The 24,892-nt window shown below is 45.5% G+C and overlaps 1 protein-coding gene across 2 annotated transcripts in view; it reads right to left on the bottom strand.

The window, feature by feature from the left end:
- The window catches only part of itpr2 (inositol 1,4,5-trisphosphate receptor, type 2), an 88,833-nt gene that overhangs the window by 48,360 nt on the left and 15,581 nt on the right, over positions 1 to 24,892 (bottom strand). Inside the window, exons 8-34 of one of the 2 annotated variants that reach the window (XM_036519818.1) lie at positions 24,534 to 24,680; positions 24,188 to 24,283; positions 23,362 to 23,406; positions 21,684 to 21,835; positions 21,077 to 21,176; positions 20,571 to 20,731; positions 20,099 to 20,240; positions 19,436 to 19,594; positions 18,517 to 18,689; positions 17,473 to 17,592; positions 15,623 to 15,805; positions 14,516 to 14,767; positions 12,114 to 12,255; positions 11,757 to 11,904; positions 11,375 to 11,556; positions 11,088 to 11,211; positions 10,806 to 10,863; positions 9,215 to 9,380; positions 7,020 to 7,187; positions 6,137 to 6,226; positions 4,846 to 4,971; positions 4,273 to 4,395; positions 3,407 to 3,607; positions 2,496 to 2,747; positions 1,359 to 1,484; positions 1,111 to 1,239; positions 744 to 864 (exon numbers count right to left, since the gene is read on the bottom strand). In XM_036519818.1, coding sequence (XP_036375711.1) covers positions 744 to 864; positions 1,111 to 1,239; positions 1,359 to 1,484; positions 2,496 to 2,747; positions 3,407 to 3,607; positions 4,273 to 4,395; positions 4,846 to 4,971; positions 6,137 to 6,226; positions 7,020 to 7,187; positions 9,215 to 9,380; positions 10,806 to 10,863; positions 11,088 to 11,211; positions 11,375 to 11,556; positions 11,757 to 11,904; positions 12,114 to 12,255; positions 14,516 to 14,767; positions 15,623 to 15,805; positions 17,473 to 17,592; positions 18,517 to 18,689; positions 19,436 to 19,594; positions 20,099 to 20,240; positions 20,571 to 20,731; positions 21,077 to 21,176; positions 21,684 to 21,835; positions 23,362 to 23,406; positions 24,188 to 24,283; positions 24,534 to 24,680 — 3,886 coding nt within the window. The remainder of the gene's footprint in view (positions 1 to 743; positions 865 to 1,110; positions 1,240 to 1,358; positions 1,485 to 2,495; positions 2,748 to 3,406; positions 3,608 to 4,272; positions 4,396 to 4,845; positions 4,972 to 6,136; positions 6,227 to 7,019; positions 7,188 to 9,214; positions 9,381 to 10,805; positions 10,864 to 11,087; positions 11,212 to 11,374; positions 11,557 to 11,756; positions 11,905 to 12,113; positions 12,256 to 14,515; positions 14,768 to 15,622; positions 15,806 to 17,472; positions 17,593 to 18,516; positions 18,690 to 19,435; positions 19,595 to 20,098; positions 20,241 to 20,570; positions 20,732 to 21,076; positions 21,177 to 21,683; positions 21,836 to 23,361; positions 23,407 to 24,187; positions 24,284 to 24,533; positions 24,681 to 24,892) is intronic. The other variant, XM_036519819.1, reaches the window with a different exon arrangement.

The raw sequence follows: 24,892 nt of genomic DNA, 5'->3' as shown, positions 1-24,892 counted from the left end.
CTCTGGGCATCCAGGTACTCTTTAAAGGGATTAAAAGGGGAGCTGCAAACCCAGTGGGGTTACTGAAGAAGTGATACAGTAGATGGGGACTCATACGGGAAATTCCTAACACCACCTAACAATACTGTAGGATTACACCAGCCTCTCTTTGTACCTCTTTTACTTGGAACAGAACCCGGGGAGAGTTACGGAATTCTCGTTCCAGGTGGATTTCTCATTTAGGCTTACTCAGAACCTTGAGCTGTGGAACCGAGCTTCTTGCTCCCGTAACAAGATCAAGCATTTCTCCCGAGAGCAACTTTTCAACTTTCTGCTTTTTTGGACTGACAGATTCTGCACCATTTTCCTGAAATAGGAGGTGTCTCACACTTGTCTGGGCTGGGTGATGCGCAGAAGTGAATGAGCCAGGAAATACAACGGACACATCAGCTCAGACCCATCCAACCTTTCACTTCATGATTCTGGTTCTGACTGGTCCTAATTCTGTGTAGAAAAGGGGTCAATATCTGCAGCCTTTTGTTCCATATGAAAAAGAATGACCCAGCTGAACACATTCTGAGCATATTGTTCATTGAATTTATAATAAAAAAACAAATAGTTTTAAGTTAACACAGAAATGGTTTTGCAAGGAGAGAAGGGGTGAACCCTGATGTATATCCATGTGTGTAATGGATGTGAGGTGGAGGGAATAGCGCAGCGATGATCAGTCCCTAAATGACTCATCTAACGACCATGTGACGTACCCACATCCGCCAGCGTCTTGATGCAGCTCTCGATGTTGGCCTTCTGCAGTGAGCTGATCCAGGTGCAGTTATATATCCTGAATGCAGATTGCAGAAGCTGGATGAAAATGGGCTGGTGGGTCTGCAGGGGGAGAACAAGAGAATCACAGTGTGATAGTCTGCTACCGTGGAGAGAGTGAGTACCACTGTGTTACTCTCCTGCTCCCCACTCTAACAGTCTTTTAGAGTACAGACCAGGATTTAGATTGTCATACAGTCTGTAACTGAGTTATATGAAAATTTAAACCTTGAATACATCAGTGACACACACAAGTGTGTACCAGGAGGCTTTGGGCCAAGTGTAGTTCTCTTGCGGGTAATGCTGTACCTGTAGGTTGGAGTTGTTGACAGAGAACTGGGAGCTGAAGAAGCCCTTGACGATGGCCATCACAGTCTCAGTGACATACCTCTCCAGGACCGTGTCGGCATGCTTCCTGTCCGTGGTGCTGTTGCACACCTGAGAGTAACGACACACCTTCACAAACCCAAGCATTTACAACACGCCTCTTAAAAAGCACAAGCTCTTAGACTGAGCGTGAGCTTCCGCTACACTGAGACATTGGGAGATGAGCTCACCCGGGCCATGTCTATCAGGAAGTTCTCGAAGAGTTTCCAGATGTGGTTGCTGGTGTAGATCTCCTTCATCTCCACCTCTGTGTCCACGTAGCAGTGGTTCACAAAGTTCACATAGGCCATTTTCACCTGTAAACATTCAACACATAGCTTTCATTCATTTGCACCACAGCATGCAGGGAGAAGCAGCCAGTTAGATATTAGACATGGGCCATAAATGCTGATATTGCATTAGACCTTCACCAGAATCCTGATTTTCTCTCAGTGTGCTTCCAATAAGTGAAAAATACCACAATCGACTGTATTCAACATATTTCAATGCAATTATTGTCCTCCTGTCTGACAGCTAAAAGCTCAGCTCCAAACATAGTTCCCCAATATCTGCCAATAGCATATTGCTTCAAACTCCGCCAACAACCGTGTTTGAACTGTCTACGCATTTAAAAAAAAAAAAACATCCTACATCCTGAACGTTCCCTTAGTGCCACATACTGCAATAGAATCATTGATCTGTGTTCAATTTTAATCATTTTAAAAGGCAATTAATAAGCATTTTAATAATCTTAGTTACTTGGGTGACTGGTGAAATCCTCTTACAGTATGATGTTTAGGAGAGTACTGACAGCTCTGAAATACAGTGCGGTCCTATGACTCTTTAGATGCACTTCAACAGAAGCATATTCATGCCAAAACAAAATATTAAAACCTCCAAGCTTAAACAGACAACTTACTTGAATTAAAGAGGTCATCTAATATTAAATACAATAACTTCATATGAAAATACTCAAATTCAAGGGAATCATTTAAATTCATTTAATGAATTTTGCATACACAAAATATGCACCTTTCAAAAAATTTCTAACATCATAGCAAATTATTAAAATTATTAATCTGCAATTGTGCAAATTATAATGTTTTTCCTGAGGTTGTATTCAAATATGCCCTGTTAACACTACTGACATGCCATTATTAAAACATTGCTATTTTCTCGAATTGTCTTTTATAAAATGTACTGGCATGTAAATATTTGACTGCCCACAAGGAATGTAAATACTTTTTGCAAAAATCACAATAAAACCTCATGAAGTGTAACATTCTCCTGACGGGTGCTTGTGGAGCCTGTCCGGCCAGCGTGCTTACCTCAGGTATGCAGTCATCATGCGTCACCACCTGCACGATGTCGTCGAGGGGCAGCAGGGAGTTGCACTTGAGCTCGGTGTAGACGTTCTTGCCCTCTGTGCAGGCAGCCAGCAGCTCCACCAGCGTGTTGTGGTAGGCCAGGGGCCCGTTCTCGTCCGCGCGCTCGCGCTCCGAGACCATCATGCTCAGCAGCGTCGGGAAGGACGAGCGGTCGTTGTAGAAGACGAGCACGTCCTCGCCCCCGCTCACCAGCTAAGGAGAGAACGGTGCGGTCAGGTGCGGTCAGAGGCGGTCACTTCCACCATGTTTGTCTAAGCCTGAACCTGCCTTCTACAAGTCTGTGTCAAGACCTTGAATGGGGACGTTAGCAAGCTTGCTTGATTCAGTGCCTGTACTTTCAGTTTTCACATAAACCTATATGCATTCATGTCACCTATTATATCACTAACTCGTTTAATCCCACTTTACCTGCCTGGATTTGGGATTTTGTTTTTGATTAACACGGTGCCCAATCACTTCAACTAATGAGGTAACGCAAAGTTAATGCAATTATCAAAGGCACTCCACTGTAACAGTCAGTCAGTCATGGAAGATCATTTAATCAAAACCACTTGATCAAAAACCCAAAAACAAATTTAATCAGTGTACTGAGACATGCTGCACACAGAATGATCGGATTCTGATGCTCATTATATTTGACTGTTATTTTTTATTTAATTTCCATGGATGGTGCATGAGACAAGTTAAACAGTACCAGTGAAAAGTGTTTTGACATCTGTAACAAATCAAAGTCTTTTATCATTAAATGTGTACCTAACATGCTGATAGACATTTGGGTTTCCATAGACATTTAAGGTTAAAGCCACTGTTCAAGCTTTAAGGGCTCTCTTATTGCTATGACAACCACTCACCTCAGTCATGACCTTGTCCTGAGACTTCTTGACGTACTTGCCGTCGGCCTTGACGATGGTCTCCAGGAAACGCAGGTACTGGACGTGGCGGCCGTGCGTCTCGATGCAGTGGACGAAGTGGTGCACCACGCGGTCGCTGATCTCGTTGCACAGGTGGTAGTTATTCATGAAGATGTGCCGCATGGTCTCTGCCTCCAGCAGCTAGGGAGTGGGATGGTAGGCACATCTGCTTACGTGGCCCAACAGGGTGAAGGCACTCAGCTAGCTTTGTTAGCTCAGTTTGCCACGTAGTGGCTTTGTTTGCCACTCGGGGACCAAGGGGTCACTTTCAGCCTTTCACCTCACTAAAATGGAGTTTGTGTTTGTTACAGTTTTTGTCCCTTCAAGAACATTATTCATGCACTTTACTATCACTAGTACAGTATGTCAGGTATTCCCAAAGCTCAGTTCAAACTGGTTACACAGAATGCAATCTGAAGCATCCCGACTGCTCAGTTGCCCTCTTCTGACATAAATCTTCATTCAGTTTGACATTACTAACATTTTGGTAAAAAAAAACACTCATCTTCACTTAAAATTTAGACATGAAAGGAATATTTCTGGAGAAATGGATAATCAAAAAGCCAAATATAACCTCCACAGAGATGAAACGGCAAGAAAGGCCAGGACACCAAGATACCCCTGGCTTTGAATACTGCTTTTCAGAAACTGCTTGCTACAGTGAATTCATTCAGATGTATTATTGACAGTGTATGTGAAATGGATGAAGGAAAGAGGAGTGCCAACTCAGAGTGACAGTAAGAAACTCTGAGCAGGTCTCCATTAACATTTGGGTAAGCAGAGTGAGGAAGAGGAGGGATACTAACCCCTGGGGTGAGGAAGAGGTTGAGGTGTTTGTGCAGAAGAGCCTGGTTCTGTGGGTTCCCTCGGCAGAAGTTCTGCAGGAAGCTGTGGGCCAGGTTCATGATCTCGCTCATCTTTTGGTCGGTCTGCAGGGGAGAGTGGAGAAGGCCCGCAGTGGTTCAGCACCAAGCACCAGGGAATGCAACAGCAGCACTGGGTGTGATTTTGTGTAGGAGAATGTGGTTCTGCCTATCAGGGGTTGATATAGTAGGACAATGTGCAGCTGCCTATCAGGCACTAGGGCAGTAGGAGCATGAGGTTCCGCCTATCAGGAGTTGATGCAGGAGGGCAACATGGAGCTGCCTGTCAGGCACTGAGGCAGTAGGAACGTGTGGTTCTGCATAGCATGGGTTGATCCAGTAGGGTAGTGTGGAGCTGCCCGTCAGGCACTGGTGGAGTGGAGTAGTGCGGATGTGCCCATCGGGTACTAGGGCAGTAGGAGCATGTGGTTCTGGCAATCGGGGGATGGTGTAATAAGAGCAGTGTGGATATGCCTATTGTGTGACAGTGTGGCTATGCGATGGAAGGAGGGCCACCTTCTCATAGGGGATCTGCAGGAGGTCCAGCACCACAGTGTGAGCACCCATGTTCTTGAGCAGTCTCTGCTGCTGAACACGGCTCTTCTTGCTGGGATAGCACAGCTTGGTGAGACGCAGCAGGATCTGAATGCCGGGAAAGCAACCCTCATTAGCACAACAACGACTGTCAATGACAGTCCAACCTTCGTGTGAACAGGGCCACACTACCAGCTAGGGAACTTAAAGCAAATTTACTAAACATTTCCTAAACATTTACATTGAATATCATTAATAATATAGGTTCTTTCTGCAATGCTCATTAAACCATCAAGATGTGCAAGGTAGTTTTCCCCACTTCCTTCTGAGTGTCCAAAACAGAACTGAAATGATAAGGTGCCTATGGGGATTGAACCAGTTTCAGCACAAGTACCCAAAATACATGTTATTTGGTAACACTGAATCCTAATCATTCCACCTCTCTTCCTAAATTCACCCTCAGAAATTGATAAGTGTTGACTGTCCACGGGCATATTCCACTAATGAAAACTAATTTTTCCCTGGAGTATCGTTTGAAATCATTGATGAGAAGGACCCTCCAATTTAACTGGAAATGCTTTATGCCACTCCAACCCTCCACTTCCATATTAGGTGATCTCTTGACTTAAAATTGATTCTTAAATAAATTACCTCCCATCAACTTTCTACTACACTGCACTTGTTCACTTGCGATTACCTCTGCCATGCTAGTGGCTTAGGGACGCCAGCTGCTAACTGAAATATGTCATTAATTTCAATCTTGAGTGCAAATTATTTCTTGCACTTTTAAAAAAAGTGGTTTCAGTTAGCAACCTAAATTCAACTCTAATGACCTCACCTCAACAGTATAAGGTGATCCCCTGGGGCAAGTGAAAATAGCCTGCTGAAACAATAATGCAGCTATTGATTTCTGGCTTTGCAATGTTCAGGACCGCCACAACTGAGCAGATAATTAAAACTGTAAACCCTGGTAGCACCAGCAGAGAAAGGCATGAAAAATGAGACACTGATTAAGAGAAATACAGGGTGCCATTTGTTCTATAAGAATGCTTATTATGAACTTATTTCTAAAAGGATTCATTAAAAACTTATAATTAAAGCAGAAAAGGTGTGTCTAGGTGTGCCCACGAGCACTTTATCCAGCTTCAGACAGAGGTATTAATCCTCTCCAGGATTGCTAATTGTGTGCAATTATCTTTTGATGGACCACCATTATAGCACAAACATATGAGAGGGTGAGTGCAATGGCTTCACTGGTGATGCAGTTACTTGCCTCTTTAACGATTTTGTAGTTGTTTGCTTTATTGCTGTCGATCTGAGGTTTGGTGTTCCCATCCTGCACTGGGCTTAGTATCCCCGCCTCCTGTTAAACACAAGGGACACTCATAAGACGACACATACAGTCACCACTGCTAACTGCATGTTTCACCTACCAATTTTCAAGACTTGGTCTTAAAGACCAATGATTATGGGGTCTTTATCTAGTGAGGCTCAAGGATGACTCTGTTCTTAAAATGGGTACCAGGTGTAGCTTGATTTGTGCCTTTTCCTTTAGACTTTAAGGCTGTAATTGAATAGGATTTTTTATTTCTCCAAGTTGCAGAGCTCAACATTTTTTCCCTCCAGACTGGAGTTCATTTCTGGAGGGGAAAAAAGTGTTTTTAAGAAACACAGAAGTGCACAAACTGCCAGAACACATACTGTACTTGGAAATTACTTGCAGTAAATCTTTCAAATACTTGAGAATTATAAATATGTTCATGCAGAATATATATTCTGGATGTTTACTTGAACAAAAATCCATTTAATCCCTGTTTACAAGACACAGATTTTAAGAATTAATGCGTACATGCCATAACAACACTGAGAGAAGAACATTAAATATTTCTCCTTCAAAACAAAAAAAATGAGCTTGCACTACCCCTTCACTTTGTTAGTCAGTTAACTGCAGATTGAATAATTTTCTTCCTAGAGTTACTTGCAATGTAAATGTATGCACACTTCAAATTCATTAATCCAAGTCAACACAATTATCAATTTGCTGCTTGCATGGCTAATATTCCACCCCAATATACACACTGATAATATAAACCCAGTAAATCTCAAAGCCCAGTAAATCTCAAACCCTTCCCCTGTGCGGCCTCTAGGGGGCGCACCTCCATGATCTGCTCCTTGCTCTGGCTGTCCACCAGCTCTTCACTGCCGTAGCCTCCGCTCTTCTCCACCCACAGCTCCGACATCTCCACCGTCAGGCGCAGCTGATCCAGGTCCATTTTGATCTGCTTGTAGTTCTCCACATCCTGCTCTGATACCAGCAGCTGGACCTGCAGTGGAGTTGCACAGCACCATATTCAGAACAGGTCTCTGCTAGGCCTCAAGAAGGCCTTTTCTCGCAAAAAATTCTTATAAACCTACACAAAGCAACCAGCACAGCTCATATGGAAGCTTAATTCTTCAAGTGCACCCAAAGTGCTGTCAAGTTAGAAAATTCAGAATAAACTATTAATACTACCAAGAACAACATAGGCTTACTTGCAAAAAACCTCAGAATTATTACAATTTCACATAAACAGATTGATCACATTTGGGCCAGAGCATGTTTGATACATGAGACACCTTGGCCTGCCCCCTTTTCTTTAACGACAGAATTCAAGCATCCTGTTTTAGACAGCAACAGCATCTTTTCATTTTACCATTTAGACTGGTATTACACCAGCTTTGCCATTTTGCATATGAATTTGATATGACAATTTGGGAACCTCAAGCCACCTTACAACACTGGAAATACTGACAGAAATATGCCTGAAAAGAAAACCAAATGGCAGGTTTCCTCTGAAGGAAACACATAATACTATTGCTTTTAATGGCAGCATCCTCTCAGCACTGGTGGGATGTTATTGAGCGGTCCACCTGACTTTACCCTGCCATCGTGGATGTTATAATCTAATGAGAAAGGGCTACCACTCAATAGCTGTTGCTACGGGAAACCGTGCATCGTAGGGTTCCATGCGTCCATATAATCAGTGCTAGGAAGTTACATTCTCAATATCAGGCTCCTATTCACTGCGGCTCGTGTGCAGTCTGAGCGACTGAAACCTGACTTACTCACAGGATGAGCTTCCGGTGGCAGTGTAATAAGGGTAAAACCCTAAAGAACATCGGATACAGTTTTCTGAACTGCAGCCTGTACATCATACCCAGAGTGCCTCCTTAAACAGTGAAAACTGGTTTGTATGAAATATGAGTGCAAGGAGAAGAGTGCACTGGCTTTGCCTTTATTTTACCCTTGACTGCAGTAAGCGTACTAACCCACTCAGACAACAGCATAATGTATAATGGGCCAACACCATTACACTGCAGCACTGCAAGCCACATCACACCCTCCCACCGCTTCCTCTTAACTGTCCATTATTTCAGACACCCAGGATCAATTGTGAAAGTCATTCTTGTCGAGTTTTTAAAAAGTCACCACTGCACTTATTCTAGGTTTTCAAAATTATCTGACCCAATACAGAAATGTGTCTCAATCTGAAAAAATCTGTTGACCAAATTAATTTAAAATAAGTGTTTTTTTTCCCCCCTTCACTGGCAGAGACAATATGATGTGACTAAGTAACATCCAGTATAAACAATAATTTAACAGTTGAACTAAACCTCTAAGCACTGTAAGGACATGGCTTTGACTTTAAACCATACATGACTGCTCATAGGGACAAGTGTAGATCAGTAACTGACTTGCAATTATGAGATTCATTTTTATTTTATTTTATTTTATGAAAAATGCATTTGCAATGGCTGCAATATGATTGCCTTATGGCAGCCATGTTGTTGATGACTAAAATTTTCAATGAATGACTTGATCTTGTTCACCAGATTTAAGGCCATTCCCACCAGAAATGCATGAGTTGGTGATGCTTTGGTGTGCTAAATGTGCTCAAAAGCTACATCTAGGTCTTTGAGATGGTATGATGGATGGCAAATGCACACATCCAATTCTAGAAACATCAGTCACGAGAAACACGACATGCAAACTGACCTTGATGCAACAGCTACAAGAAAATAAGGCCTCCTTTCCTGGGGGTGCGGTAAAATTAGAAAGGCACTCCTGAAGCCCACGGTGAGATTTTACACAACAATGATCTCTGAGGACTGCAACACTTCTTACACTTGATTTGAGTTCAAGTTCAATTATGCGTAATCTCTGATCTCAATTAAATGTATATTTAGAAGTACATATATAGATACACACGCACACACGCACGCACACAGGCACACATGCACACGCGCACACACACCCACACACGGACACACGCACGCACACACACACACGCACACACACACACGCACACACCTGTTTGAAGGCTTGCAGAACCTCGGCTCTCTGGCTGAAGTGCTTGAAGAGCAGCTGCAGGGAGCCGGACACCAGCGGGGGGTAGTCCTGCATGATGAGGTGGATGAGGACGCGCAGGAACGTCCGCCCCCCCTCGTCATCCAGCTCCACAGCACTCTTCTCCAGGCTGGAAGCACGGCCACAGACAGCACCGTCAATCACCGCGCCTGCTCCTCCATCTTACTTTAACTGAACAAACCTGTGCTATACATGTTCATGAGTCTGAGGTACTCTACTCATGCCGTTTTAATGCATTACATGGGACAATTCACTAAAAAATAACCTTGCATGTATAATTATGGCTAGAACAATGCTATTAACATTATTAATAATGATGTAAAAGTGGTAATTTATCTAGATTAATTCGGATTATAGAGATTACGAGAGGTTCTAAGATTAAGACTGACAGTGGTGGACTGTGCCCTTTCAGCGTGAAAACACTGAAACGGGTGTCACTTTGGACATCATTTCAGCAATGGCCTTCTGAAGAACCTTGGCCTGTTTAAATATATCAGCAAAATAATTCAATGTTTCTGTTGCTAGGAAACGATAGCTGGGGAACACTGAATTCTTGGTATCGCCTAATTCACATAGAGCAAGGACAGAGGCGCTCTTGTATACTTGAAGACTGAAGTTCCAAAGGACACCAGTACGTCAGAACTAGTCACAGCAGACGCATTCAATTCACTAATACAAAAAAAATCTTTGCCGCAGCTCAGCTGAATGCCATTGTAACAGGTCTACAAAAGGTTACCGCAAACCGGAAGGGCTCACAGTAAGTGAATTACCCCAATATATGACTTTACCAACTGGTGTACTTTTTGGCATGCACGGTAAATATAATATCACATTAGGGTCAGGCCAACAGGTGTAAATAGCAGCCTGTACTGTAGCTAAGTAGCATGTGAAGCCAAATGGCTCCAACGGTCTTTCTACTGATTAAAAAAATACTCGAAGATTAAATGCCTTTGAGATTTTCAATAAGTGGATGGTAGAGATTTTGTAGACTGCAAAACAGCTAACAAACAGGTTGACTAAGACAGGATTGGAATTTTTGGCCAAATTTTAGAACTTTCAGTGAGTCTGGTTTTTCCTTGTGAGTTTCAACCCGTGGGCATCAAACGAGTCTCCGGACTCTGTTATATTAATGTTCCACAATGCAATACTTTACTGTAAATGAAACTGAAAGGCACAGAATCATCTGATCAACCTTTCATGAGTGCATGCAGTGAGTTTTGGGCCTACTCCCAGAATTTTATGAGGGCGCTTTAGTACAGTCTTGTGTTGATGTAAAATTAATCAATAAACAAACAGTTAGCAGTTCCATTAGCCATCACAAAATGTTCTCAAGACCACAACATTTGAGGATGCCAACCCGTCTCATTTATATTACTGCTGTTTTCTTTATAAAAGTTTCAAGACTCATTTGCCAGGTCTGCCTTGAATGTCAATCACCCAGCATGTGGTGTAGCTGTTTGTAACTGTGTTCAGTTTCCTTTACTGCAGTGGTTCCTCCCCCCAACTGAGCTTTCAGTTCACCAGGGAAACCCACCTTCCAGCAAACATGGTTTCTGCTTGGGCTGCAATCTCGTCTATGTCTGGATCTGGAACTACAACAGTCGAGCGGCAAAGTCAACAAAATATCTTATAAATACTCCACAGTATCACAAACTGAAGGTAAAAGCTACAACAATAGTGACACCCCAAATGGGTAACACCCCCACAGGACACCCCACATTTATTAGAAAAGAAAGAGTGACAGAACCTTTGTTCAGTAATTGCCATTGCTGTCTGAAGTAAATAAATTGTCATGTAATGTAAAATGATACCTCACCTGACATGGTTGACATTTCAGCTACTGAGAGCGAGCTGTCGGGGAGAGCACCATCTCCAAACTCTTTTTTGTAGATGGATAGCAGGTAGGTAATCCTGTAGTCAAGCCTCACGCTCAGAATAAACTGTTGGACACATGCAAACAAAGTCTAAGCTGCTGCAGACAATGTTGAAAGTCAGTGCTGTTCTCACTGATGAGACTGAGCAAGCTCCTGTACAGAGTGGGGGTGAATAATGTGACTGCTGGACATGTGGGAAAAGCCCTCATAACAACACTGTGGGGTTCACCTGGAGGATCTCAATGATCTTGAGCTTGGTGTTCATGACCATGACGTCCTCGTTGTCGGGCATGTACAGGGCCTTGCTGTGGCGCACGGTGGAGTGGCTGTGGGGCAGGACTGACCCCCTGCTCAGCACCATCTGGGTCATCATTTCACCCACGCCGTGGATGGTGCGCATCACGTTGTTCCCTGGGGGGGGGGGGGGGACAAGGAGGGCTAATGAACGTAATGGGAAACTGAAGAGTTGGGGTATGCAAAAGACTGGCCACTTCTCCACCTGTGCTCCTATGAAAACCAGCCCAGACAGCAAGATCTAGCATAGCTTCAGGAAATACAACCTCATCAGAAAAATTTAGTGGGGAGGTCAGGGGATATCTGAAGCTGCTCACCTCCCTCTGGGCCCTTGCTGAGTTTCTCCATGCAGCTCACAGTATGCTGGACAATATCCAAGATGGCCAGTAGAGTGCGTGTGAGTCGCAGAAGCTCGTTGAAGCTGTAGAACCCGAAGTAGACCAGGTTACGAGCCAGGTGCACAACCTGTAACACAGGAAACGCTTCAGAGACAAGATCCCCAGCCATGCCCACAAGGCAGACACATTACAAAACAAAGCTTCAAGAAAACTAGGAACCCTGGGTTTCCATTTCTTCAATGATCAAGGATTCAGTAATGTGGTCAGGGTTCCTGTTACCTGAAACAACCCATGATATAAAAAGCCACGTTATATGGAATGTTTCCAAGGCCATACCTCCAAAGTTAGCTCATTCTTCTCCTTGTCTCCAAATGGGAAAGGCTGACTGACGACATCTTTGAGATATTCTTCAACAAACTCCATGGTTGGGGCAAACTTCCTTTTCATGTCATCTCGTGAGGTACATCCATAGTCATACCTGCAGGACACAATGACGAAACACATATCGCCTTAAAAATATCAATAAATGGATAAGGAAGTGATTCCTCAAAGAGATGTGTGAGGGTTTTGAAAACAGAATTTCAACAAAGCCATGCGCAATACATTCACCTTCCATTATTTTCACTGTTTAGGCCTTTCATGGCATAGTATTGGTCAGGCTTTATCTGCAAATAGTCAATGTAAGCTTTCATGCTGCCTTCTGTAATGGAAGACTGCGAATCACGAGTCCTAACGTGTTTTGGAACGCTTTCTAAGACAGCAACAAATACAACAAGTGAGGCAAAAAAGCAACTGTCAAACATGAGGCAAATAAGGGTTACATGTGACTCATCTAGAGCAATCCACCAATCAACTGACCTTCTTGGAAAATACATTTGATATAACAGACACACTGTAATCACTGTAATGCAGACTCATCAATTAGATCATACACACAGAAGGCTGACTCATTAACAGACATCAATTTGTGCCTGTCAGGTGATTTTTTTTTTTTTTTGACTCACTGGTGTTCCAGAAATGCATCACTTTTCCAATGATTATCCAATTCAGTTTGTGGATAACTTGACACATAAAGATGTTTGCAACTGGTCGATTCACTGAAATGACAACCACTGCAAGCACTCGCAGCTTTTACTTACAGACAGCAGCATTCTGTCTAGTGAAAAGTCAGTTCTCATTCCAAAAGCATCATGCGAGTATACAAAATGCATTCAATACACAGACAGCACTGACAGCCCTGAGCACTGACGGCTGTCACCCAGACAGCAGAGTTCTGTCTACCAAACACTCGCGACTTATAGTCAGATGGCAGCCAAAACAGCCAGTTTTCCCCCACAGACAGCAGCATTCTGTGCAGTGAAAAGTCACAGTTCTCATTACAGCAGTATAAAAGGAGCATTCAGTGCACACCTGTACTCAGCAAGTGAGCATTGACAGCCTTCACTCAGAGATAGCAACCTTCTGTCGAGTGAATACTAACAATTTGGCCTCAGCTACCCTCTGCCAAGATTACAGGTATATTTCTCACTCAGACAGAAGCATTCCGTCTAGTGAAAAGTCACGGTTTTCATTCCAACAGTACAAAGGAGCATTCAAAACACACCAGCACTCAACTAGTGAACTCTGACAGCTTTCACTCAGAGACATCAGCCTTCTGTCTAGTGAAGGCTCACAATTTTAATTCAGCTGGTTACAGTTATATTTTTCCACTCAGACAGTACCATTGCCTCTAGTGAACTCTGACAGCTTTCACTCAGAGATCGCAGCATTATGTGTAGTGAAAAGTCGCAGTTCTCACTCCAAGAACATCACACATACATAAAAAGAGCAGTCAACAGACAGAGATGGCAGCCTAATGTCTAGCGAGCAACCATAGCTGTGGTGAGTGGAGTGAGTCACGCTTCTCATTCAGAGATCAACACACCGTGTAGTGAAGACTTGCAGTTTACACACAGACGTCAGCACTCCAAGTGAACACAGGCTTCACTTCAACACAGCAGCACTCAGAGCCTGTGCTGGTGAGCCGTCATACTTTTCCACTCAGAGACAGCAGCACTCTGCCCATTCCAGTGAGCGCTCGCAGGCAGAGTGACTCACCTGTCCGCCTCCTCACGTTCCCTCTCCAGGGATTTCTCCCTCAGCCGCTGCAGCATAATCATCCAGGTGACATAACACTCAGCCAATTGTCACATTGATAGTCTGCAGCCCACACAACGAGTCTAAAGGAAGCTCTCGGCGTGCGTAATTCCACGTGTGGGCGTAACCATGGCGGAACTGCCCTCTTTGGTCAAATCCCTTTAACGCCTCCACACGCAAAGATGTCACTGAAAGCCCCTCAGTGGGGGTGAGGCAGAGGATTGACATGTCCACGTTACAGCAACTTCCAGCATAATAAAATATAAGTATATCCAATCAAGTTGAAATGAGCAATAGTGTCAGACCAGGCTAGCAACACTCCCGTGCAATCTGACTAGGCAACGGAAGCCAAGCATACTACAAAACATCAGTCACTAGAACACAGAATCCAAAATATATCACAATACTACAAGTAAAATAAACCTTAAATACTAGAGGTAACAGGCGTTAGGGGTTGAGTACTGAGGTCAAACCGAGATGCAGTCTGAAGAGGTGGGTCTGCATTACTGACTGAACACACTTCTACTGCAGCAGTTTCTGAACTTCAGACACAGCAGCGGACCGGGTTCCTCACGCGCTCAACCCTGCCGGCGGTCACTCACTCGTGGATGGTGATCCGGGAGGGGATCTCGGTCCAGAGGCGGGCGTAGCGCACGGGCACCACGGCCTCCTGCGGGTCGCGGTCCACGTGCATGTGCAGCATGAGGCGGCAGAAGGAGGCACGCAGGTTGTACGGCAGGCAGTCATCGAACATGCATCGCAGGATCAGGTCCACCGGCAGCTGGCTGGACACCTGGTTGATGGCCAGGTACTGCCGGTCCAAACACATCCTGGCAAACAGGTTCAGCTGGTACCTGGAGGACGGGGGGGGGGGGGGGCCGGCCAGGATGGGAAAGAAAGAAACAGGGGGAAGACAGGGAGAGAGAGAATGATAGAGGCCTTTAAGAAAGAAGGGTAGAACCATTATCTATGTCCAAGAGACTTGCCAGGGCTACTGGGAAATCCCCCATCTCACCCACCTAATCTATCCTCCCATGACCTCTGATTAACTACAGAGGCCACCCTGGACCCCATCGGCTCCTGACCATGAGTTATATGGGCTGCGTCAAAAACATGATCGACAGAGCGATCAAAATCAAAATATCAAGACAATTCATACTTTAGGGAACAGGAGATGGCATTCAAAACAAGACTTTATAAGGTGCCACTAATATCCGTAAGGGCCAATATAATACATTCGGAAATGGTGGCCTTTCAAGAATGGACTGAACTCCACGTAAGTAAGAGGAATGAAAAAAGTCTGAAATACTTCAACAGACCAGCTGACTGAATCCCCCTTTGTGTGGGCTTAGGGACGAGATTTTAGAATATACACACATTTAAAAATATGCACCTATACACGTACTGATATCAGCAGCTGTATTTATCACTTTATTTATTACTTATCAACTGTATTTCTTGTACCATAGGACAAGTGTAAGCCAAAATCACCATGCAAACCAGGAGCTATTCCTCATCTGCTTCCATCCTTATCACAGCTGCTGCGTCTGTCAATTTTGTCAGCCAATCAATGGCCGGGTATCAACACAATCTGCTGCACTAGTGATAATAAGAGCATGCTCATGGCATCCTGGGAAAGTGCCTCTCCTCCAGGGCTTTCTGACTGTTCACTGAATGCATGAAAAGAATGGTCCCCTGCAGGACTGCACCTGTAATAGGTGATGATGTCCACGTCCATCTTGTGGTTCCCCTTGGCGTCCTGGGCCAAGTGGCGGATGGACTTCCCATGGGGCTCCTTGTGGCTGTCGATCCAATAGAGCCACACCTCCTCCTCTTCTACTTCCTCCTGCGGGAAGGAGCCGTCCAGGGTGCTGTCCACCGCGGGCATCAGCCTGGGAGAGAGGGAGGGATTTCAGCCAGCCTCACAACCCCTCAAAACACACACACACACACACCACAAAATTCACTCATACAGTCTACACAAACCATGCAACCCACATCCAATCCACACACGTGTACACACACAAAATTAACAACTGACCAACAAAACCCACAACAAACAACTTCACACACAACCACCCTTCCTGGAATGACAGTCACTCAGATGTAACCAGCTGGACAATGAGTGAATGATCACTTGCAACAACTCCTGAGAAAATCTCCAAAAAAGTAAAAGTGTGTGTGTGAGTTTGTGTCTGTGTGTGTCTGTGTGTGTGTGTGTGTGGGCCTGTTTGAGCACACAAAAGCAGCTGTAATTACACCATCTTCATTTCAGCTTCTAGCCCCAGGCTGAAAAACTGCTGTGTGTATTACTGTTGCAGGTGTAATACATAATTCATACAGGAACTTAATAAAACGACTGTCTGCCGTCTGACAGAGGAGAGCATCTGCAGGCAGTACAGGTGTGCAGGTGGCCAGAGAAAGAAGGGCTGTCGGCCGCGCAGTGCTGTCAGCTGAATACCAACACCTGTGTGCGCCTTTCAGGACTGACTATGCTGAGAGCTCAGCAGAGCTGAAACTCCTGCAGACAGTCGGAGGGTCAAGGGTCAGGACTCTTTTGTTGTCACTCATGATCAGCAACAGTGAAGACCATTATTTATTAACCCTTGTTTAACCAGGAAGGTCAACAGTGAACTCAAAGCTCATGTACACATGAAAACTCACACGTGCATGCAGTCAGCTGCAATGCAGCGGCCGCTGAATACCCTCACCTGTGTGCGCTGGGCAAACGCTCCCATAAAACAGTGGGGCGGGCTTCACCCTGGTGTTTTAAACATTTCCGGTAGACTGCAGCATGCAATAACTCAAAACTTTATTTACGGATGCCAGTCATTCCTATGGGAGGTGCTGGGGTTATGTTTGGGTGTTGGTTTGAACAGCTTGCCCGGCTCTACTTGTGGCGATTTATGATGTGGATTCTTTACCTGCATACCGAATCTCTCTTCTGCCTCTGCACATAGGAACATCAGTGGCAGTGCATTATAAATAATGAAAATCTGCCAAATACAAAGGCAGCCTTTTCTCTAGCAAGCCATTAATATCAAATGAGGACCAGAAATGTGTACATTTCCCTCTACAGAAAAACAAGAAAAAAAAATCACTTGAACTAGGCATAACAGCCTCTGCCTACTGAAAACAATCCAATTTACATACTAACAAAGAAAGATGTTCACAAAGATGTTCACCTGCATGGTGACATCTTAATACTGCATTCTTATGTGCTGAAGTACATATTTACAGTTACATTAATGGCAAGACCACCCCTCCATCTAATTTGTCCAATCTAAATTGATATTACATTGACATTGGTGCATACAGAAGAGCCACAATGAGGATGAGTTTGACTCGCTTGGTCTGGACGAGGATGTGTTTGACTTACTTGGTCTGGACGAGGATGTGTTTGACTTACTTGGTCTGGATGAGGATGTGTTTGACTTACTTGGTCTGGATGAGGATGTGTTTGACTTACTTGGTCTGGATGAGGATGTGTTTGACTTACTTGGTCTGGATGAGGATGTGTTTGACTTACTTGGTCTGGATGAGGATGTGTTTGACTTACTTGGTCTGGATGAGGATGTCTGCATTTGAAGGGTTCAGCATGAATTTGCAGATGAGCTCCTGGGTGATGGGGATGGCTGTCTGATTGGACACGCATAGGTCTGACAGATAGTCCAGGAACCTGGGACAGCACAATATCAACGTGATGAAATCAAAATCAAACTCCTCCTACTTTTACTGATCAGGTAAAACCCTAACAGCTGCATTTCACAGCAAAGAGCTAATATCCTAACACTCAGAAGTAGTTGGTCAATTGATCCACTTCACAGCTGGGTTTGCACTGGACAATGAAGAGGAAACAGCCTGCACGTACAGTACAAATGAACAATTCCCCCCTAAATTCTCAATATAATTCCAACTCATGATACTGGCTCTTTTTTCAGGTTTGGTCAACAGATTGCTAAGAATTTATGTAATTTGTAAATATTACCAATATGTCATCAAGGCATATATACTGGGAAACCGTTAATATAAAACATTACAGGTATATATTCCCTGACTGGCTGGGTACTTGACTTTCTTGGCAGGATTATACTTGTCATTACTCCCACAAGTCCAACATCCTCAGAGTCCTTATCTGACCTTTACAACCTTATGAAAGACATGCTCCATCAGGCAGAAGGTAGCAGACCAGCCAATCGCTTCAGTTAGTGAGGTTATTCAAAATAGGCATTTCTCAACATATCTTAGTATTTATAATCCCTGTATGAGTCACTACCACTTAATCCTCACCATACTGATAGTATTGGGTGAGAAGACTATTTTCTGTAAGTTTTGCTTGGAAGGAATCTCCACAGATTGGATGTGCAGTGGAGAATTGTGAAAAGCATAAGAAAACAGAAGACAGAATAAGAATACAGAAGCACACTTTTCAAGCCATGACCAAGGCACTAAAGTCTAGCTACAGCAGCCCTCCTGTCCTGGGAGTCACTGACAGTTACCCATTAACAATCAACTGACTGGTGTAAATGCCTGGAGGTTTTACACGCTTTGTGGGTGCGGTTTTGGCGCCCATCCTGTATGGGGTGACCTTAGCCCCTCTGACCTGGGCTCGCGGTTGCGCCGGAGCAGGTTGATAAAGGTCTCGATCTCCTTGGCCGTGATGTGCTTCTCCAGCAGCTTGCGGTTGTTGTGGAGCAGGGCAGTGATGGTGTCCTCTGCCAAGATCTCATAACCGATCTGGGACTGCATGATGGAGAACTTCTTGGCAATGTACTCCTGAGAAGGAAAGGCCAACGTTGAATGCTTTCTGACAGCACTCACTGATCCTGCAGTCTAGCTACAACTTCCAAATGGATCACTATGTGACCTCAAACTGGAGGTTGAAATAAACATCCAATGACCTTGACAAAAAAATACTGCAAATACATTGTAGTACTTGTTATCGGTTACTCGTTGCTTCTCTACTTGTATTACTGCCATGAGTTATGGATATTACGTGATTTACGGTAGCGTATGTATTTAATGACTTCCTGTAGTTTCTAGGCTGTCTTAGTTCCAGGTTAGCACATGCTAACTTGTTGATGCTTGAATGGTGTTGTGCATGCACTTGCTGGTGTGGGAGTATTGTTAACCAGGCCTGGGCACTGTTGCTCTTGTAACTTGGATGAATGCACGTCCTTCTCTTGTACTGGAAGTCGCTCTGGATACAAGTGTCGGCTAACTGTGCGTTATGTAATGTAATGTGATGTACATTGATAAATGGTTGGAACAGTACATCCGCAACATAAAACACCCATTTAGGGCACTTTGTTCCACGGAGTTCAACAATCAGTTTCAGGCTTTGCGTTTGGGCTGTCCCACACGAAATCACTCCCAACTGGGCCCAGCCTTCTCAAACATAGTTTACACATGCGCTTCTCCCGAGGCGTGTTTTCCCACATCTGTTTCTTAAATAAATTTTTTCAGGAAAGAGCGGGAGTGGGCGTCCCCGTGTGAGGCGCGTGCGGAGGGGAGGGCCCTGCCTGGTTCTTCCTGTAGTCCTGCTGGGAGTGCCGCAGCACCCGGTAGCAAAGCCTCAGGAGGTACTTGAAGGGGGCGTAGCGCTGGTCTCCGAGGTCCTCCAGCTTCAGCATGGGCCCCTCACCCATGTCTTTGAACGGGGCTTGCAGAATCCCAAAGATCTGAGGAGCAGACAGACACGGTGTTCCTATGTCTGCGCTCAATACACAGACTGTACAATTTCTTAGAGAATTTCTTTGAGAACAAGGGCGTAACTTGTAAACATCCTTTCCATTTTATCACTTCTGTTTGATGTTTGACAGTACATAGGGGGGAAAAGTCTGTAAGTGTAACATTTCTCAATAAAGTTACGAGAAAAGGAATTTCTTAGATGTGTAGAGAACAGCACAACACCAGCACACAAGAATCAAAGGGAGGAAGACAGTTCCATGTGGATGAAATATATTTAACCCGGGACGCTCGATCCAAAAATAATCATCCTTTGTGTTGTAGTTCTGTGCAAAGTCAACCTGAAGAGTCAATGTTTATAATTTTGTTTTCATTCTGTGATGGGTTTAACCCTAAGCAATCTGGCAAGGTAATAAAGAAGATTTCAAGAGTGCCCACTACTTTGTTGACAGCTTTGTAAAGTTTGTCTTTCAAACAATGGCTGTGCCTGAGCTTACCTGTGCCAGGATATTCTGCTCCCTCATGAGTTTCTGCCTCTCCCGATCAGGCTTGGTGATGACCACAGACAGGACTTCCTGGCCGTTGTTGGGGACGCCCGCCACAAAGAAAATCAGGTCCTCCAGAAGCTTCGTGACAAACCTGAGAGGGACAAAGGATCATGGGAGAAAGCACAGCACACACGCCCATACACATGGGTTATCGACTCACACTACCATGTACACTTACTCAGCTCACGAATTTCATTGGAGAGCAAACTTTTCATTTCGTTCTGAAATTAGAATTAATGTCCAACGAAGCTTTTAATTATGTAGCTGAACAGGCCATTTCCTGCCCTGCAGTATGTGCCTTTAATTGAACAGGGTACCGCCTGCCCCGCTATGTGCCATTAACCGCACAGGCCGTTTTCTGCCTGGTGTGGGTGCTTAATTTCACAGGCTGCGTCCCGCTTCCTGCGGAGAGCGTTATTACCTCCTCTCGTTCTGGGTGATGATGCCATGCTGCAGCTTCCGCACCGTGTACTCCAGCACCTTGTTAGCGTCGTTGGCGAAGTCCAAGTCTCGCACCTCGGACAGGGGCACGGAGACGATGGCGAAGGCCTCCTTGTCCTCCTTCGTGGGGCAGGTGCCGATCTGCGGGAAAGCCATGGGAATTATTCTCTAACTTTCTTAAGTAGTGCCCACACACGGCTTAACGGACTCTACGGAAGAGATGAATGCTCGCGCCTTTTCAGGGGTGAAGCTGGAGAAACCACATGGGTTGGGTTTAAAACATGCGTTTTAACAATGAACAATGAACATGTTAACAATGAACATGCTTTTTATTAGCTACTGGTAAATGGCTACTGGCGCTTCCATAGCCAATCAAGACGGCAGGTCTATAAACGCCCAATCAGGTGCCAGGAAAGCAGTGGGGGTGGGGCTCAGGCTGCCTCCACATAGAGAACAGGCATGAATAAAGGTGGGGTCAGGGCTGACCTTGAGCATAACAGGTCGTTCCTCCTCTGTATCGATCGGGATGTTAGTGCTGGTAACCCAGGTGTTGGTACAAAGGTGCCGCAGTCTGACATAAGAGTTTCTGTGGTGAAGGAACAGGTGATGTCAGCTAAAGGCAGCACCAAAGTCAGCATCATTCAACAGAAAGTCAGTCACAAAGGCACAAGACAAAGACAAAAAGACAAAGACAAAAAGGCATGATTACTCATTATTCATTGAGCAATGAATAACCATGTCATTATTTATGCTACAGAGGATGATGTTTTGTTTTTGTATTTAGATTTGTATTTAGAGCTAAAAATGAGTAATAACAGGTGCTTGTGCACAACAACCCTTTAGCCAAACACATCAATGTGCAGTTAACCTTTTGTCATTTAATATATTTAAATTACATACACAATATGTACGTGCAAAACATAAATTAAAGGCATTGCTATCATTGCTTGAGGAATCCAAATGGCAAAGACATGTGTTTTGACTGTAAAGTTGAACCAAGGTCAGAGTGTGAGGTGATGGTGTTTAAAGGACTCGAGATGAGCGAGATGGGTAGGAGTAGGGGGAGAGTGATTGGCAGGGCACAGTCAGTGACCTGGGCACCAGGCAGTCTGCCCTCTGCAGGGTGGTGGCGTCCAGCTCAAACAGGGAGGCGATGTCGTTGCCGTGGGGAATGGAGACCAGGGTGAAGGCGATCTTCTCCGGCGCTTGCTTCTTCTTGCCGGCGGACTGCGTCTCGTCATCTGCCTGGATGACGGGCAGCAGGGAGAGTCGGCTGAGAGACCGCGGCGCAGACGCGGGCGTGCACAAAGAAGCAGACGAACACGGGGAAAAACAAGGCCGCGGCGCAGAATCTGACGCAAAGGAGGCCGGTTCACATGTCCGCACGTTCGAAAGCACAACGCACGCATCTTACACACACACACACACACACACACACACACACACACACGATCCTGTGCTGACACATTCCATTCCTGCACCACCTCACTGTGCTAGCACAGAGCGCAAATGAGTGCAGGCACACGGCACAGGAAGGGTTAACCCCCTTCCCCCGCGTGCGCGCGCTCTCTCTCTCTCTCCCTCTCTCTCTCTCTCATGACTCATCCTGGTGGTGGAGCAGACAGCACGTCCCTGCTCTCTCCAGGCACCCCGAGATGCAGACGTTATGTAAGGTGTCTGTCTGCGCCGGGGCTGCAGAGGCTGCGGTGGAATACTGATGCTGAGAGGGGGGCAGCGGCGTGCTCGGGGCGTCTGTGCCATTACATAACCCTGCCACACACACACGCACGCGTGCACACACACACACACACACTCACACGCAGGGGCCCGCATCTCTGCTGCGGCGGCTCCCCCCGTGCCGCTGCCCAGCGGGGTGTTCGGACACACCGCCCGATGGGTTTTACACACTCAACCTGCACAGCAACACACTCAGACACACTGCACCCCCCGCCGCAGGTTTTACACGGTCTCAGACATGTTTTTACGCAGCCGCAAGCGACAGCCAATGGGGACGCGGGTCGGTTAGTCCGGGACACAGGGGATACGGCCCTGTGCCCCGTGGGAAAAGCTGAGTTATGCGTTTGGCTGCAAAATGAGTAACTGGCAGAGATTAAATGCGTTGGCCTGGACTTACGCAACTCCTTTTCCTTTCAGGTACGCCCCCGAGTAATAAAGAAGTCAGATGCTCAGTCCACTCCTACAGCTAGAGGTCCTGCCACTTGCTACAGCACTGAATCCCCATCACATGACACTGCATACATTACGTAGTTTATATCATGATAAAATTTTTCATACATATTCTATGAGTGTACTTGCCTTTAAGTTGGTCTGGATAAGCATGACAGCCAATTAAACAAGAATACATGTTTTGCATTAGCAACAGCATTGAGCAGTAGAAGCAAACTTTAATGTATAAAATGCAATGCAAAAAATGCACACTTGTGCACAGGTCTGGCTGGGGTTTCTGCCCAGTTACAACACTGTATGTCTCCTCGTTTGCCCCCACCCTCCCCCCTCTGGACACCTTCCACCAAACCAGAACCCCTCACTAGTCTCCCACCGATTCTTTTTTACACTTGCTTCTGTACCGCATTTTCATGAGGCTGATGCCGCAGCTGATGCCGCAGCCTCAATCAGCAGTGAAAGAGCGCACGAGGGCGCGTGCATCTCCGAGGGCGACACCGAGAGACGCGCATTTATCACCGCAGCCCCCGAGCGCTTCCTGACAGTGCAGGGGGACAGGAGGGCGAAGCGCTGACGGCAGGACTTACTCCAGCTTTGGACTCCACACGGTCGTCTCGATAATCAGGGTTCACCTGCAGACGAGAGCGGACGGTCACCTCCAACGGCAGTTAAGCACAACCAAAAGGAAGTTGCGTAACTCGCTATCGAACCTGCCCCCCAACCACCCCCAACAAGCCCCCCCCCCCCCCGGTTTGTGCCCAGAAGAATCGGTCCCTTTCTGTGAAGAATTCTGCAGTAAGGACAGATGACAATAGTGCTGCTTGCATAACACTGACACCCACAGCCCTGTAAATTAGCAGAAATAAGTGCCACTTATGTGAGTCAGACACCACGTAAACAGTCTTCCTGAGCTCTGCCCGCGTCCGCATCCTCTGGGCTCGATGACACCATGCTCTAATCTAAATCCCCGAACACTGGTGTAAAAAGTACTCTGTGCAACTATCTGGTCCCCGGAATGCTGCAGCCTCAGTCTGCTCCAAAGAGCTCAGATTGAGGGACTGCACTGCCACCTGCAGGAAAACTGCAGGAGTGTCTGTTCAGTTATTTAATATATGCAGTCAAGCAGGCTGTTAACCAAGGGGGACCACTACTGGGCCACTGGGGGGCCCCATTCTGCCCTCAGCTCTCTGTAGCCATCAATTGTGACCATAAAGCACATGACTCCAGGTGGTTGTTAGTTGTAGAACAACATACATGAACCATGAACCAGGCTGACTCATACCCCTTTCCCACCATAGAGCTAGAACCAGGCTGGCTAATAGGTGTTTCAAGAAGCTTTTTTTTCCTTTTATAAGGAGCAGGATATAAGAAACCATGAAGGCCACAGGCAGGGGACAGTGAAACCGTGCTCACCTCTGCTGCCAGGTAATTCCCTGTGGCCAGGTGCTTGAAACGGAACAGGCTGTTCCACTGTCCAGCCCCACTTCTGCAAGGATCATAATGGACCACCTGTAACACAAGAAAATCAACTGGGCACAAATATTTGGTGCTGGATATGATACCAAAGTCATAGCGGAAAGCCAACATCACAGACAGCACAGCACTAGAAAGAATGAACCCATCTTTTAAACGCTGGGGAAGCCTAGATGATCAATTTGTTTGTCAACATTGTAGATGCATTATCCTTTAAAAGTCTCACTTGAATATTGTTGGAGCAAAAGGAATTGACCACAAATGGACGAGAACAATCTGAGCTCACTTCAATTTCCCAGAGTGCTTTGGAGCTGGTAGCAGAGGTGGCAGACTGCCGTAGTGTGGTCCTGAGGAATATGTGCTGCCGGCCCTTGTACTCATCACATGTCAGGAACTTTTCCTGCTCAGCGTGAAAGAGCCTGACCACATCGCCCTGCAGGGAGAGAAGGAGAGAGAGAGAGAGAGAGAGAGAGAAGGAGAGAGAGAGAGAGAGAGAGAGTCTTGTTGTCCTAAACATAAAACATTAGGAACAGGAAAAGCTGGTCCAGGGTTTGATTTTCTTAGAGAGAAAGGCTCACTCACACCATACCTACAGAGTTCTCTCAACTAACTTTTGGACTTGGGAAAGCAACATATGTACGGTTT

Source organism: Megalops cyprinoides, chromosome 25 (assembly GCF_013368585.1).
Source record: "Megalops cyprinoides isolate fMegCyp1 chromosome 25, fMegCyp1.pri, whole genome shotgun sequence".
In the NCBI taxonomy this organism is placed as follows: domain Eukaryota; kingdom Metazoa; phylum Chordata; class Actinopteri; order Elopiformes; family Megalopidae; genus Megalops; species Megalops cyprinoides.
Note: the sequence above shows the minus strand (reverse complement) of the source record. Positions and strands in the feature narration are given on the sequence as shown.